The sequence below is a fragment of the Rhinopithecus roxellana genome, chromosome 10 (genome assembly GCF_007565055.1).
Source record: "Rhinopithecus roxellana isolate Shanxi Qingling chromosome 10, ASM756505v1, whole genome shotgun sequence".
Lineage (NCBI taxonomy): Eukaryota > Metazoa > Chordata > Mammalia > Primates > Cercopithecidae > Rhinopithecus > Rhinopithecus roxellana.
In genome coordinates this window covers 41037972-41051658 of record NC_044558.1, presented here as the reverse complement: position 1 = coordinate 41051658, position 13687 = coordinate 41037972, and the positions used below count along the sequence as shown (strand labels likewise).

At 38.7% G+C, this 13687-nt stretch overlaps 1 protein-coding gene across 6 annotated transcripts in view; it reads left to right on the top strand.

Moving 5' to 3' along the window:
* Positions 1-30: 30 nt before the first annotated feature.
* The window catches only part of RAB3IP (RAB3A interacting protein), a 67564-nt gene continuing 53907 nt past the window's right edge, over positions 31-13687 (top strand). For 3 of the 6 annotated variants that reach the window (XM_010358727.2, XM_010358726.2, XM_010358724.2), the window contains exon 1: positions 608-1106. In XM_010358727.2, the coding sequence (XP_010357029.2) occupies positions 1069-1106 (38 nt within the window). In that variant the 5' untranslated portion in view covers positions 608-1068. Of the gene's footprint in view, positions 242-311; positions 410-607; positions 1107-13687 lie in introns of those variants that run through there. The other 3 variants (XM_030939605.1, XM_030939604.1, XM_010358725.2) reach the window with 2 other exon arrangements.

Here is a 13687-nt window from a genome sequence, read left to right as displayed (position 1 = left end):
CCACACCCCCCCGCCCCGCCCTCCCTCCTTGAGGACCGGCCGCTCCCGGCTCCCGGCCCCGCTTCCGGCGCAGGCGCAGTCCCGCGTTCCCTCGGCGGCTGCCGGCGTAGTGAGCCCGCCACCGTGGAGTGTAGTGGAAAGGGCTCGCCGTCCTCCTCCGCCTCTCGCTGCTTCGGGGCGCGCTCTCTGCGGCTCTGTGAGCGCCCGTGAGCGCCGGCAGCGGCCGGGGTGGGTTCGTCAGGTGAGTGCAGCCGCGGGAGGGAGAGGCCCGGAGCGTGGAGCACCGCCCCCCTCGGCGCCCGCGCGCCCGCCTCCGGCCAGTCGGCCAGGAGGGGCGGCCGCGGCAGGTGCAGGTGCCGGAGCCGTGGAGGGCGCGGCGCGCGGGTGTTCGGCGGGATGCCCCGGCCCGGTGAGCGCGCTCTCTGCCTGGGCAATTGGGCTCCGGGCTCTTGGGGGCGGCGTGTGGGGGGACCTCGTCCCCCGGGTCAGCTGGCCGCCCCCTGGGCTGCTGGTGGGCGCCGGGAGGCGGCTCCTCCCCCGGGCACGGGCGCGTTACACATTAACTGCGCGGTCCCGCGCGCCCGGGGCAGGGAGCCGGAGCCCGGCGGGTTACCTGGCGGCGGGCGGGCGCGGCCGGGAGCGGAGGGCCGGGGTCGCGAAGGGAATGAAGACGGAGTTCCAGAACAAGTCGGAAGTCACAACACCGGACGCCGCGCGGCAGGGCTGTGCACGGGGCAATAGCTGTGGACCTGGGGTGGTTTCGTGCCCCAGTCTTAGGAAACGACGCGTGAGGCACCGTGCCGAGGCGTAGAGGTCACCCTCGGGAGGTTTCGGTGAAACCTGGTGGGAAATTTCGGGCAGGCGCCCGGAGTCGCGTCCGAGGAGGCAGCTCCTTGCCGCCAGACTTGTGTTCGGGGGAGTTGAGACGAGCTGCACGGGTGGGATTGCACGGCTCTGCCCTCCCAGCGTTGACAACTCGCCCCGACCGCCCGGGGAAGCGCGAGCTTCTGGCTCCAGAAGTGATGATGCTGGGTGGAAGCCGCAGCATGTAAAGAGTTGCCGGTTGTTATGGGATTAAAAAAAGATATATCTGCAATGGCTAAAGGGTAAGGTCTTGAAAGACAAGAGCGCTGAGTTAGTACTGATTACTGAGAAGCAATTTAGTTTCATGGAAATGTTGCCTGTTCGGAGGCTACCTGTTAAACTCTCCTGTTTCACCCCAACTCCTTTCTTTCAGTGTCGGGTTAAAAGCCTTGTAATCTCTTGCAGTGGAATGATTGCATAATTGGAGGAGGGCCCATAAGAGGATTACAACAAAACTGTTCCATTGTAAATCAATTGAAAGACTCAGTTCTTGTTCATTATCCTTTTTCTCATTTTGTTGTTCATGAAGGGTTTTTTTTTTCCAGTGGTGAATGACAAATCAAGGAGAAAAGAGGCAGAATAGGGTTGTAGACCAATCGTAGTAAATATTTGATACTGTTAAATATTTCACCAGTTTTATGGGGCCTTGTGCTGTTGCCATTTGTTATTTATTTACTAGTACTGTGCATTTTGATAGGACTTTTCGTGTTTGGACATTGTATTCCAGATACGGCTTATGTGATCTAATCCTAAAGCCCTGGTGGAATTTATAGAAATAAACAGTTATACAGTTAAGTAGTCCATTTTTTAACTATTAAAGGAAAAGCTTTTGCATTTTTTTCCGTTACAGTAATGTTATATATTAATGTATACCTTTGTGAACCAAAGTGTTTAATATAACTCTTCCTTCTGTGTTTGGCAGACAACTCATCTGTGGTATTGAATACTTGTAACCTTTCACCAGGATGGCCATTTAATGTTTAGCTGCTTTGTGGGTTTTCTGAATAGATCCTATTGTACTTTTTGAATTAGTGTTATTATCCATATGCTTCCTTTAATATTCTTTACCTTTGATTTTGTGTAAACCCTCATCCTCCCCCAACACACACATCCTCTACAAATAATTTTAAAAATGGAAATGTTCTTAGAAATCTGTTTCACCCCCTCATTTTTTAAACATGGCAGGAAAAAATACCTTGTAGATTACAGTAGTTTTATATGCATTATAGTAGTTAGTATACTTTTTCCCCCTCAGCAGGAGTCAGTGAACAAATTAGTGAGCTGGCTGAATGAAAAATTATTTAATGTTGAGTCCCATCACTTACTGTGCATAAAACCTTGAGTAAAACGTTTAACCTATTTGAGCTTATTTTCTCCATTTGTCAGTGGAAATACTATTAGGTTGAAATTGCTAATATTCTGCTGTTTTTTATGTTTCAACCTAATATGAACTTCATAGTGGTGAGATGAGGATTTAATAAGATACTCCATTAGAGATGTAGGGAAAGGGAGAAGGAACCAATGTGAGCTTGCTTGTGTGCAAGGCACTGTGTGCTTGTTTTTAATACCTTGACTCCTCAGTCCTCTGGACATTCCTGGGATATAGGTGACTTGTCAAATTTTACAAATCAGGAAATGGAGGCTTAGAAAGTTGCGATAATTTGTCTGTAGTTACTAAGTTGTAGGTGGTCGTACAGCTGGCCAGTGACAGCCGGTATTAAAAACTGTATCCAGCTGCCCAAAATGGAACTTAGTGCTCTTATTCCTTACATTCCTGGTCTGCACTTTCTATTAAAGAACTTTGTAACTGTAAGGAGGCACACAGATGACAAGTGTTACCATTTGTATTTCTGGTTTAAAAATACCCAAGTTTTCTAATGACGGTGATACCAGCCTTGCTACTACAGTTACTTTTAAGTCTAGTGCTTATCAAGCCAAGTCCTGGTATAACCCTTATACTAACTCACTTACTCTCACAGTGAGCTAGGAGATAATACTTTATCCCTATTTTGTAGTTGAGAAAATTGAGACGCTGAGACCTTATGTAGTTTGCTCAAAGTCATATAGTTAATTAAGTGACAGGTCTGGATTAGATGTCAGTTTGTCTTCCATGTCTGTGCTCTTAACCACTACACTGTCATTTCTTCATGTATAAGTGGTAATGCTGAAGAATTGTTTGCTCATAATCACTGCATTATCACTTCTTTGTGTGTAGCTTATAGTGCTGAAGAACTGTTTGTAATTTAGCTTTTATGAGATATGCAATATTAATGTGATATGTAATTCTCATGTATCACCAGAGATTTTTTAAAATCATATACTCAATTGAGCATCTACTCTGCAAGTCACAGTAGGGGTTAAAGGAAACAATTCTTAAGGAATAAGGGAGATAGGGCATTATAATCATTCCCATATCTTTTATAAGTTCTTCAAAATGTAGAACACACGTTACATATTTTAATGAATGTCAACTAAGAAAGTGCTAGGATAGTTGAGTAGTGGAGAGGAAGGACAGATGGGTAGTGGGAAGAGATATTTGTGCACTGAGGTAATGAGGGAAAGCTTTGAAGATACTCCGAGGGAGTACACTTTTTCAAACTAAACTTTTGTCCAATATAATTCTAATTAAGATGCAATTCAACAAAGCATAGTAAATTGGTTACTATGCATTTGATATCCTAAAAACAAAATATCTGAGCCTTTGTAAACTGCTTTCTAGCTAGTTTGTCCTTTTTTTGTACTGCTATCCTTAGTTGTACCAGGTAGTACTCTTTTAAAAAATTTTATGCTTTTGTAATACTGAGTATCTCTTTTTTGGTATTTATGAGCTTTGATATTTGTGTTGTATTTGTAACTGTTTCTAGGGACCTAGAAACATGTTTGTTGACAAGATGGTCTCTTCCTCTAGTCTACAAGTTCTTCGAGAGTAGGGCTTACTCTATAGCTTTAACATTGGGCCTGGTAGGTACTGTGCTATGTTTGGTGATGGATGATCAGTTAAGAATGTTACAGTGTATTGAAGCTGATCTAGCAGCAGAAATTGAAATGAACATTGAATGAGAAATGAAGGGACAAAGGAAGGAAGAGGAAGATACTTACACAACTGGGAGCATTAACTTGCTATCTCTATTTTCCCTTCTGCTTTCTTTTTCAACTTACAACTAAATGAGGTAGCTTTATGAGCTTACATCTTACATAGTCTTGGTTAGAGAAAAGTGGAAAAAGTAACCTGATTTATCTTAGAATACGGGCAACATGAAATTAGATAACTATAGCCATAAAGTGATATTACTTAGAGGAAAAAGAATGAAAATTATTCAAATAGTTCAAGTTCATGGAAGATTTGATGCTTGTAGTTAACAACAGGATTGTAAATATAAGCATAATGGTAAGTTGATGAAATTCTCCTCAGGGGTACGGATATAAGTATATGAATTGACAGTTTTTAGTATAAAGAAACTCTATTCAAGAATGTGAGAATGCCCTATAAGCATAAAGGAGCATACAGATGATAGCTTAGAACCACTTAAATAAGTGAATTGTAATTTGATATGCCCAGATAAAAGTAATAGTATTGAATATTTGTTTGGGGGCACCTGGTTGTCAGATAAGGATAAAGTATAAAGGAAAAACCAAAATAAGTTTGAAAAAACAATAAGCAAATTTGTATCAGTTCCCTGTGGGGAAAAGAATCATATTTGAACCACATGCCTCAGAAAGACTAGTTTTCCCCTTCTTTCCCTTTTATCTAAGATAAATAAAGATCCCTTCTGATTTGTGAGACCCATCTCCTTCAGTATGCTTTTGCTATTTCCCCCCATTACTTTTTTCTTTCTTAGATCTTTATAAAATCATACATTTGTATTGTGCTTTACAACGTGTACAACATATTTACATTGATATGCCATTTGATTTTCTCAAATGTAGGCAGGGGAGGTAATACCACTACCATTATAGATGTCAAAACTGAGGCTTAGAGAGATTAAATGACTTGTGTCAGTTCGCACAGCTTGTCAGTGACAGATCTCAACTAGAAGGAAGTTTTTCTGAAATTAGTCTGTTAAAATGCTCAGGTTTTCTCAAACTTCAATTTCTCCAGTTTTGATACTCTCACAAGGTACTTACTGTTTCATTTCTTTTTCAGCAAAAATGTAGCCTGAGTAACTGTCTCCAGTCCTGACTGCTTTGCTATTCATTCATTCTCTAAAGACTCCTGTTTGTTTATTCAGTCAGTGCATACTTCCGCGCCTGTTGAATGTTTAGTTGACATATATTCTTAAGAGGATATATAAAATGAGGCTTCCGTTATTGAGAAAAAGAAATTTGGAAAATGATTTTTAAAAAAAATTATACTTTTAAGTTCTGGGATACATGTGCAGAAGGTGCAGGTTTGTTACATAGGTATATACGTGCCATGGTGGTTTGCTGCACCCATCAACCCATCATCTACATTGGATATTTCTCCTAATGCTATCCCTCCCCTAGCCCCCAACTCCCCAACAGGCCCAACAGGTGTGATATTCCCCTCCCTGTGTCCATGTGTTCTCATTGTTCATCTCCCACTTATGAGTGAGAACATGCAGTGTTCTGTTAATTTAAACGATTAACAGTTACTCCTGATAGTTACTTGAGGTCAGGAGTTTGAGACAAACCTGGTCAACATGGCAAAACCCCATCTCTACTGAAAATACAAAAAATTAGCTGGGTGTGGTGACGGGCGCCTGTAATCCCAACTACTCAGGAGACCTATGTTGCAGTGAGCCGAGATTGTGCCACTGCACTCCAGCCTGGGCGACAGAGCGCGACTGCATCTCAAAAACAAAAACAAAAGTATTGTGGAATTAGTGGGAATTCATTTGTGATCTATTTTAATAAAAATGGGAAAATTGTGTAGCCTGATTAATCATTTGACTAATTTTGCCCCTGGGCTATTAATTACATTTGCATTTATAGACATAGAACGCTTCTTAAAAGACAAATGCAATTTTTTTCGTCGTAGCTAAAATGTTAGTTTGGGAAGCCAACTTTAACATTATTATGAAAGCTAATGAAAAAATGAATTTATATATATGCTTGTTTTGTTTTTTCCTCCTTTATTATACAGTATTTGAATACATTTTGAACTTCCCTTTTTATTTTGAGAGCATTATAATTACGGAGAGTTTCAAATAAGATAAGTAGACACAATACTGTAATAAACCTGAAAGTTTCCATCATGTAGCCCAGTAACTGTCAACAATGATCAGTCCTCATCCATCTGCTTCTCCCACTTCTATATTATTTTGAAACAAATTGCAAGTCCTGTGTAATTTCCCCTGTAGATATTTCAGTATGTATTTCCCAAAGATAAGAGCAGTTAACTACAGTACTTTTACAAACTTTGTTTTTTATTTTTTCATTTTAATCTACATTTCCTGCTTTTGTTATTACAAACTTAAAAAATTAACACTAATTCCTTGATATAAAATATCTATACTTTTAAAGAAAATACACAGGGATATGGGTACTATAGTAAATTCAAGTTTCTGTTTATTTTGATTTATATGCTGGTTTTTTTCCAAGTCCTGTAAGGAGCCAAATAAATATTTTAAATTCTGGCATAGTAGCAAAACAGAGGAGGAAATGATAACAAAAATAATATAGGGTGGTTGGTGTAAATGAGTGAGGTAGAAGTCCGAAGAGGTTGGTTATGGTAATAAAGGTAATTAGGGATATTAGTATGAGGGATCAGATTTGTCCTTTGGTATTGTGAATTGTTATTATTTGTTTTAGGATAAGTTGAATTAATTTTTGTTGGATGATAATTAGTCGATTGTTGATAAGGTGCTTGGAAGTTGGAATTAGTAAGGAGGGAAGTAGAACGATGGGTACTACAGCAGGCAGGCTTAGAATTGTTGGGGCGATGAATGGGGTAAATAGATTTTCGTTCATTTTGATTCTCAAGGGTTGTTACAGTTTTGTGTGTCAATTTTTTTTTCGAGAGGTGTAAATAATAATTTGTGTTTAGTAGTTTTAGTTGGATGGTGAGGTATAGTGTGAGGAGTATGGATATGATGATGCTGGGTCACATAGATGTATCTAGTTGGGGCATTTCACTGTAGAGAGGTGTAGTTTCGGTCTTTAACTTAAAAGGTTAATGCTGGGGCAGCTGTACAGTGGGTCTGTAGAGATATTTTTTAGAGATTTATGGGGTGAAGGTGTATTAAGAGTATGGAGTAGGGTGTGGTAAGTTTATAGGGTAAATACGGGTCCTATTTCAAAAATTTTTAGTGGAATTAGTTCTACGAAGATAGGTATAAAGCTGTGGTTGGCGCCGCAGATTTCTGAGCATCATCTGTAGTAGATGCCTGGTCGTATAGCGGTAAATGTAGTTTGATTTAAGCGTCCGGGGACTGCGTCTGTTTTTAATCCTAGTGTGGAGACAGTTCATGAGTGTAAGAAGTCCTGGGAAATAATTATTATGCGAACGGGGGCTTCAATTGGAAGAACCACTCGGTTGTCAACTTCAAGAAAATAATAGAACACAAAGCAATAGCAGATGCTCATTTCAATAGCAATGCTTTAGAGAAACTTCAGTTTTGTCTTTGTGAAAGTAAGAGAAGGGTTCAGAGATTAAACATAATTATTCTGTTTGGATTGTTTACTTTTTTTATACTTTAAGTTCTGGGATACATGTGCAGAACATGCAGGTTTGTTACATAAGTATACACGTGCCATGGTGGTTTGCTGAACCCAGAATTGTTCACTTCTTAGAGATTCTTTGCTGTGATTTAACCTGTATTCCCATCTCCCTACTCTCTATCCATTTCACCTTCTAAGTGTATCTCAGATGTAGTGGAGTTAGGTGTTAGAGTCAGACACACCAGAGTTTGAATACTACCTCTGTTACTTTTTTGGCTATTTAACAACATTAATCTCTCTGAGCTTCAATTTTTTATATCTGTAAAATAGGGATAAGAACCATTTCAAATGAATGCTCTGAAGATTAACTGGAATAACTGTGTGTTCGTGAATAAATACAAATGAAGCTTTTCTGAATGTTTTCCATATGTGTATATGCCTTCATCCCCTCATTTCTGGTCCATGACCTTGGCGTTAGATCAGACAGTAATCTTTTAAACAGCCTCTAGTCTCTCTAGTAAAGTTCTCATTGCCTTGGGAGTCATTTTTAAACGACTACATTACAATGCATGTATACTTTCTAAAATGTAGATCTCAACATCTCTTCAGGATAAACTTTAAGCAGCATTTTCTCTTTTAAAGAAGGCTTTTAATGGTCTCTCACAGTCCGCCTCTCCAGCCTGCTTTTCTGTTACTCTCTCCTTTGTTAGTTTTATTAGTGCCAGAGCCTTATTCCCTGACTGTACTATCCTATTCCCCTTGCGTGTCTACTGGACTTGTATTCAGCATTTAAAATCTGACTTATATTTTACTTCTCCCTGAAACATTCTTCTTCTTCCCCCTTCCCTCCCCACAACTCTCAGAATAATCTCGCAGTGGCTCGTAGAGACTGTGTGCTGTATCTTTGGTCCATTTGTACCTGTATTCTTGGAACTTAGTACCAGGATTTGCCCGGAGGAGTTGAAGCTGGCGATCATCCTTCCATTTCAACAAGAATAAATATAATTTATCACATATATGTATAAAATAAATGTATTTAATATATATAGTAAATGTTGAAGGTTTTTAAAGAAGTGATGGAATTTGTAACTAATTGATGGAATTTATCACAGTTCAATTATATGCTATTGAAGTAGCAGTCTCATTTTTAATCTCAGAAACTGTTTCTTTCATAATTCATGTTAAATTAAGAAGTCATTTGGGAATTTAAAAAGTGTCTATACTTTCTTCCCTGCCCCCCTTCCACAACTGTCTGTGAATAAATTGAAAGAGGAAAATAGTGCTTACATAATCTTTAAACCTTTTCTTTTGACATGCCTTGGAATATTTAATTTCTATTATTGTGATAATAGTAAAACAAAATTGTACTACAGTATAATATATAGATGTTTACTTTTTTTGAGAAAAATCATTCAAAACAATAAGCTTTTAATTGTTAATATTATATTTAAACCCAAACTCAACACCTTGCCTTTTGTTGTTAATGATAGTGCTTGTGCTGATACCGTATGATCGAAATATTTGGCAAGTATTAGGAAATGCCCTAGAGATCATTATAATAGTAACAGCCAATCTTAATTGGTAAGTGCCAGATACCGTGCTAAGTCCTCTAATTCTCATGACTACCTTAGGAGATAGTACAGTTATCTCCCCTTACCCGTGTGTGTGTGTGTGTGTGTGTGTGTGTGTGTGTGTGTGTGTGTGACAGAGAGAGAGAGAGAGGGTCTTTCTTTGTTGCCCAGGCTGGAGTGCAGTGGCACGATCACAGTTCACTATAGCCTTAACCTCCCTGGCTCAGGCTATCCTCCCACATCAGCCTCCCAAGTAGCTGGGACCACAGGTGTATGCCACCACCCACTCCTAATTTTTAAATTTTTTATAGAGATGGGGTCTCGCTATATTGCTTTGGGTTGTTGCTTAAACTCCTTGGGCTCAAGCAACTCTCCTGTCTTGGCCTTCCAAAGTGCTGAAATTAGGGCATGAGCCACTGTGCCTGACCTGTCATCTCCATTTTCAGATGAGAAATTGAGACTTAGATCCCTAGGTCACTTTATTAGTAACTGGTGAAGCCAAGATTTGAGACTGATTCCAGAGTACAAGCTATTTGGTGAGGCGGTGAATACTGGCTAAGTTACCCTATTGGCCTTTCTTCTAGTGGAAGAGTATACTCCTTTATCTCCCAGGATTGTTTGATCCAGTTCTACAATGAAATAGATGAAGATATTTGGGCTCAGATAAGTTACCTGCCCAGGTTCATAGATAGACCTCAGAGCTTGATCAGGAGCCTTAGCTTTCTTCTTCAGGTAGTGATGCTTCTACTCTGCTGTGTTACCATATTACCTCCTTTGTTGGAAATGATTTACTTTCTGAGTGTAGTGCTTTGAGGAATTTTAGTAAATATAGAATTCAAATTATTTAATTTTCACATGCTTTAAATTGATATGAAAAAAGATAAAAACAGCTTTAGTTTTTATATTTCTAAAATTAAAATCCTATGTTTCCCATTTGTCAAGGTAAGTCCAAATTAGGGGAATGTGCATTTTATGGAAAAATGGATTTTATTTTTTCTTTTGGACTACTGATATAAATCAAGTTGCTAGATTTCATTTAAAATACGTATATTCATTTTATTCATGTTCTTCAGATGTTTCACTGAAAATATTTTCCCATTAATCCTAATTTCTTGAGTTGTCCTAGGGATACCTTTTGTTTTCAAGAAACATTTAAAAAATTCGCTTTAATTAGAATAAATAAATTTCATAAGAAGTTATTAGGATCTTTCTAGGCATTTATTAAATGAGGTAATATGTATGAAATTCTTAGCACCACTATCTGACACATAGTTAACCTTCAGTAAAGATTGGCATTGTTTTTGCTGTGATAGTACTGACTTCGAGAAAGAAAAATTAACAGGAAATGCATATTGGGGATCAGAAGCAAATTGTTTTGATCAACTTTTTCTTCTGGTCTGCAGTTGGCTTTTTTACCTGGAGCTCAGTAATAAGGCCAGCCAAGTTGTGTTGGTACTTCACCAATAAGAATTTAGTGTGATCATCTTTTTTACGTATTGGTCATGATCCTTGACAAGTTTAATTTATTAACTGGGATAATCTTCAGTTGAAATTAGTTCTTTTTGAATCACTCATTGCTTAATGCAAAAGATACTACTGCTTAAAAATAGTAGTTTATTTTGCTCTTATAAAGACGTTGCATGTGAAATAAATCTTAAAGCTTCTATATATTTAAAGGGCAAAAGATTTTCAGACCACTGAGATTGGAAACTCATTACCAGCTAAATTATATTTTATGGAAATTTCACGTGCTTGAAAAAGGGATTACATTTAACCTCAAAATAATCTCCTTTTCAGAAGTGACTTGAATTTAGACAGTGTTTAAATATATCCCCCAGAAGGAAAACATTGTAGGTTAGAAGCACTGCTCAGAGGCATTGTCCTAAGTGCTACATAGCAGGGGTCCCCAGTCCCTGGGCTGTGGACCAAAAGTGGTCTGTGGCCTGTTAAGAATTGGGCCACACAGCAGGAGGTAAGTGGCAGAAGGTAAGTGGCGGACAGGTGAGCATTCCCACCTGAGCTCCACCTCCTGTCAGTTCAGCAGCTGCATTAGATTCTCATAGGAGTGCGAACCGTATTGTGAACTGCACATGCGAGGGATCTAGGTTGCATGATTCTTAAGAGAATCTAATGCCTGATGATCGGAGGTGGAACAGTTTCATCCCAAAACCATCCCCTCCCACCCTCTGCCCTGTCTGTGGAAAAATTGTCTTCCATGAAACTGGTCCCTGGGGCCAAAAAGGTTGAGGACCGCTGTTACATAGTATTATCCCTTTTAATTTTCATTCTGTTAGGTAGCAAAACCAGGGCACAGATTTCCAGATGGGAGAACCTAGCCTCAGATTGTCTCAGTAATTTAACAGAAACAGGATTCAAACTTGCCTCTCTTGGAGACTTGTACTTTATATTCATAGCTTGTGCCGCAGCTAATGAAGTATCTGTGTTTCGTATAAATGCTTTGCTTTCACACGATAGATATGTCTGGATATCCCTTACAGAGGTTTTGTCTTTCTCATTTCCTACTCCTTGTTTGGATCTTTCCTTTGGCTTTATTTTTTCGAGAATCCTTTGCCTCTGATTTATTTGTCCTTCCTGTGTGGTCTCTGAGTTTGTTTGCGTCTTCTGTGGCATTTATCACGTATCATTGCCTCTACTTGTCAGTTTCCTACTCTGTTAGGCTGTCTGAAGGGAGAGTAGATTTTTCATCTTTCCCCAGAGCCTGATACAGAGTAAGTCATTAGTTAATACTTGCTGAAAGAATGGCTGAAATACTGTGTTTATATGTGGGGAAAAATAGGGTTAATGTTGCAGGCGTGATGGATTTTAATTCAAAACTAAGAGAAACATTTTCACTAGAACAGTGGAACAATGGAGTGGCAAAGCAGTTCTGCTTGTAGTAGTAGGTGTGTCGTGGTGGTTAAGAGCTTGGATGGTAGAATGTAATAATGGTAGGCTTTAATTTTGACTACTCTAAGCTACAGTTTCCTCAGGCATAGATGCACTATATTTAATATTTTAGTAAGTGCCCAACAAATACTAGCTGTTATGGGAGGAGCCACCTTAACTTCCTGTGAGACTGGGACTGGTAGTTGAATGACTTGGCTCCTTGGCTCCCTGTTCCCTTCCTTCCTCTCTCCCTGGATTATTTTGAAGCAAATCCAAGTAACCTTATTTCATCTATAAATACTTCAGTGTGTATCTTTAAAAGATAAGGATTTTAAAATTATAACCATTATACTATTATTATCCCTAAAATTAACTATAATTCCTAATAACTTAATTTGTTTTTACAGTTGGTTTATTCAAAGAAGAATCCAAACAAGGCCCACAGATTGTGTTTAGTTATTTCTCTTAAGTCTATAAATTTCCTCTACCTCTTTTTTTTTTTTTTTTTTTTTTTACAGTTTATTGGAAAAACCAGCTGGTTTGTTTATGATGAGAGTTTCCCAAAGTCTAGATTTTGCTGTTTTTGTCCCTGTGGTGTTATTTAACATGTTCCTTTCTCCTCTGTATTTACTGTAAACTGATGACCATCAAGAGGCTTGTTTGGTTTGGGGTCTTCTTTTTTTTTTTAGAGGGGCCAGAATGCTTCATTAATGGCAGTGATGATCATTTCTTATTTGCCACATAATATACATAATGTTAGATTGTCTCCCGTTTTGTGACAAGATGTGATCAGTGAGTTCCCGTACTGTTGTTCTGATTGATTAACTATAAAGTTCCTCAAACACCCTTTTACCTTACAGTTTTAATAGCTATTTTAATAATTACCGCCCTAAATCCATTATTTCATTAGGATTCCAAAGTTATATTTATTAAATGGAATTCTGCTAAAAAGAACTCTTTCTCATGAGCTGTTCAGTTCCTTGATGTACAGGAAAGCCAGATAAAATACTTCATTCTTTCATTTTATTTACCAGTTTTGAAAATAATGAATTGGTTCCATAGCATTGATCAAAGAAGGCCAGTGAGGTACTTTGCTTTATTTTTAGTGTCATTATGACCTAATGGATTTAAAAATATTTGCCTTTCGGTTCTTTGCAGATATTATCCTTTTTGATGTTCAGATTGTCCTGTTTTTGGTTAGTGGGAGTCCTTTTGATATCAGTCCAGTGGTTTTTGATAGTGTACTTGCTTTCTGGTATAACAAGATGTTCCAGGGTACTTTCGTCCGTTTCTGTCCCAGGCTGGAATCAGCCATTTTCCCAGGGAGCCTGTGTTCCTTTTTGGAGGACATAGTATTACTCTGAGCACATGGGTGCTTATTGCTCCTGAATTGGTCAGTGTTGCTATGCCTTTTCATTGGATAAAGTTAGAATTTTTTTTCTGGTGTTTCTGAGCCAAATTTAGGCCTCTAGGATTTAAATTCTTTGATTTTGTATTTGTATTTTTTCTAATATGCTGAAAATCTTAGTTCCAAATGACATTAGCATAGCTTATTTGCTTCATCTTATACAAAGTTTCAGAATAACAGTATCAATATTGCTACTATTATTAACATTGAAAATAGTTTATGACTTTTTTCACTTCCTTTTGCTTTTAGAATACATTCCATTAGGGATATATATTTCTATTGTGTTTTAAAATCACTTGATGTAGTTCATTTCTGTGTGGTTAAGCTACCATCTCAA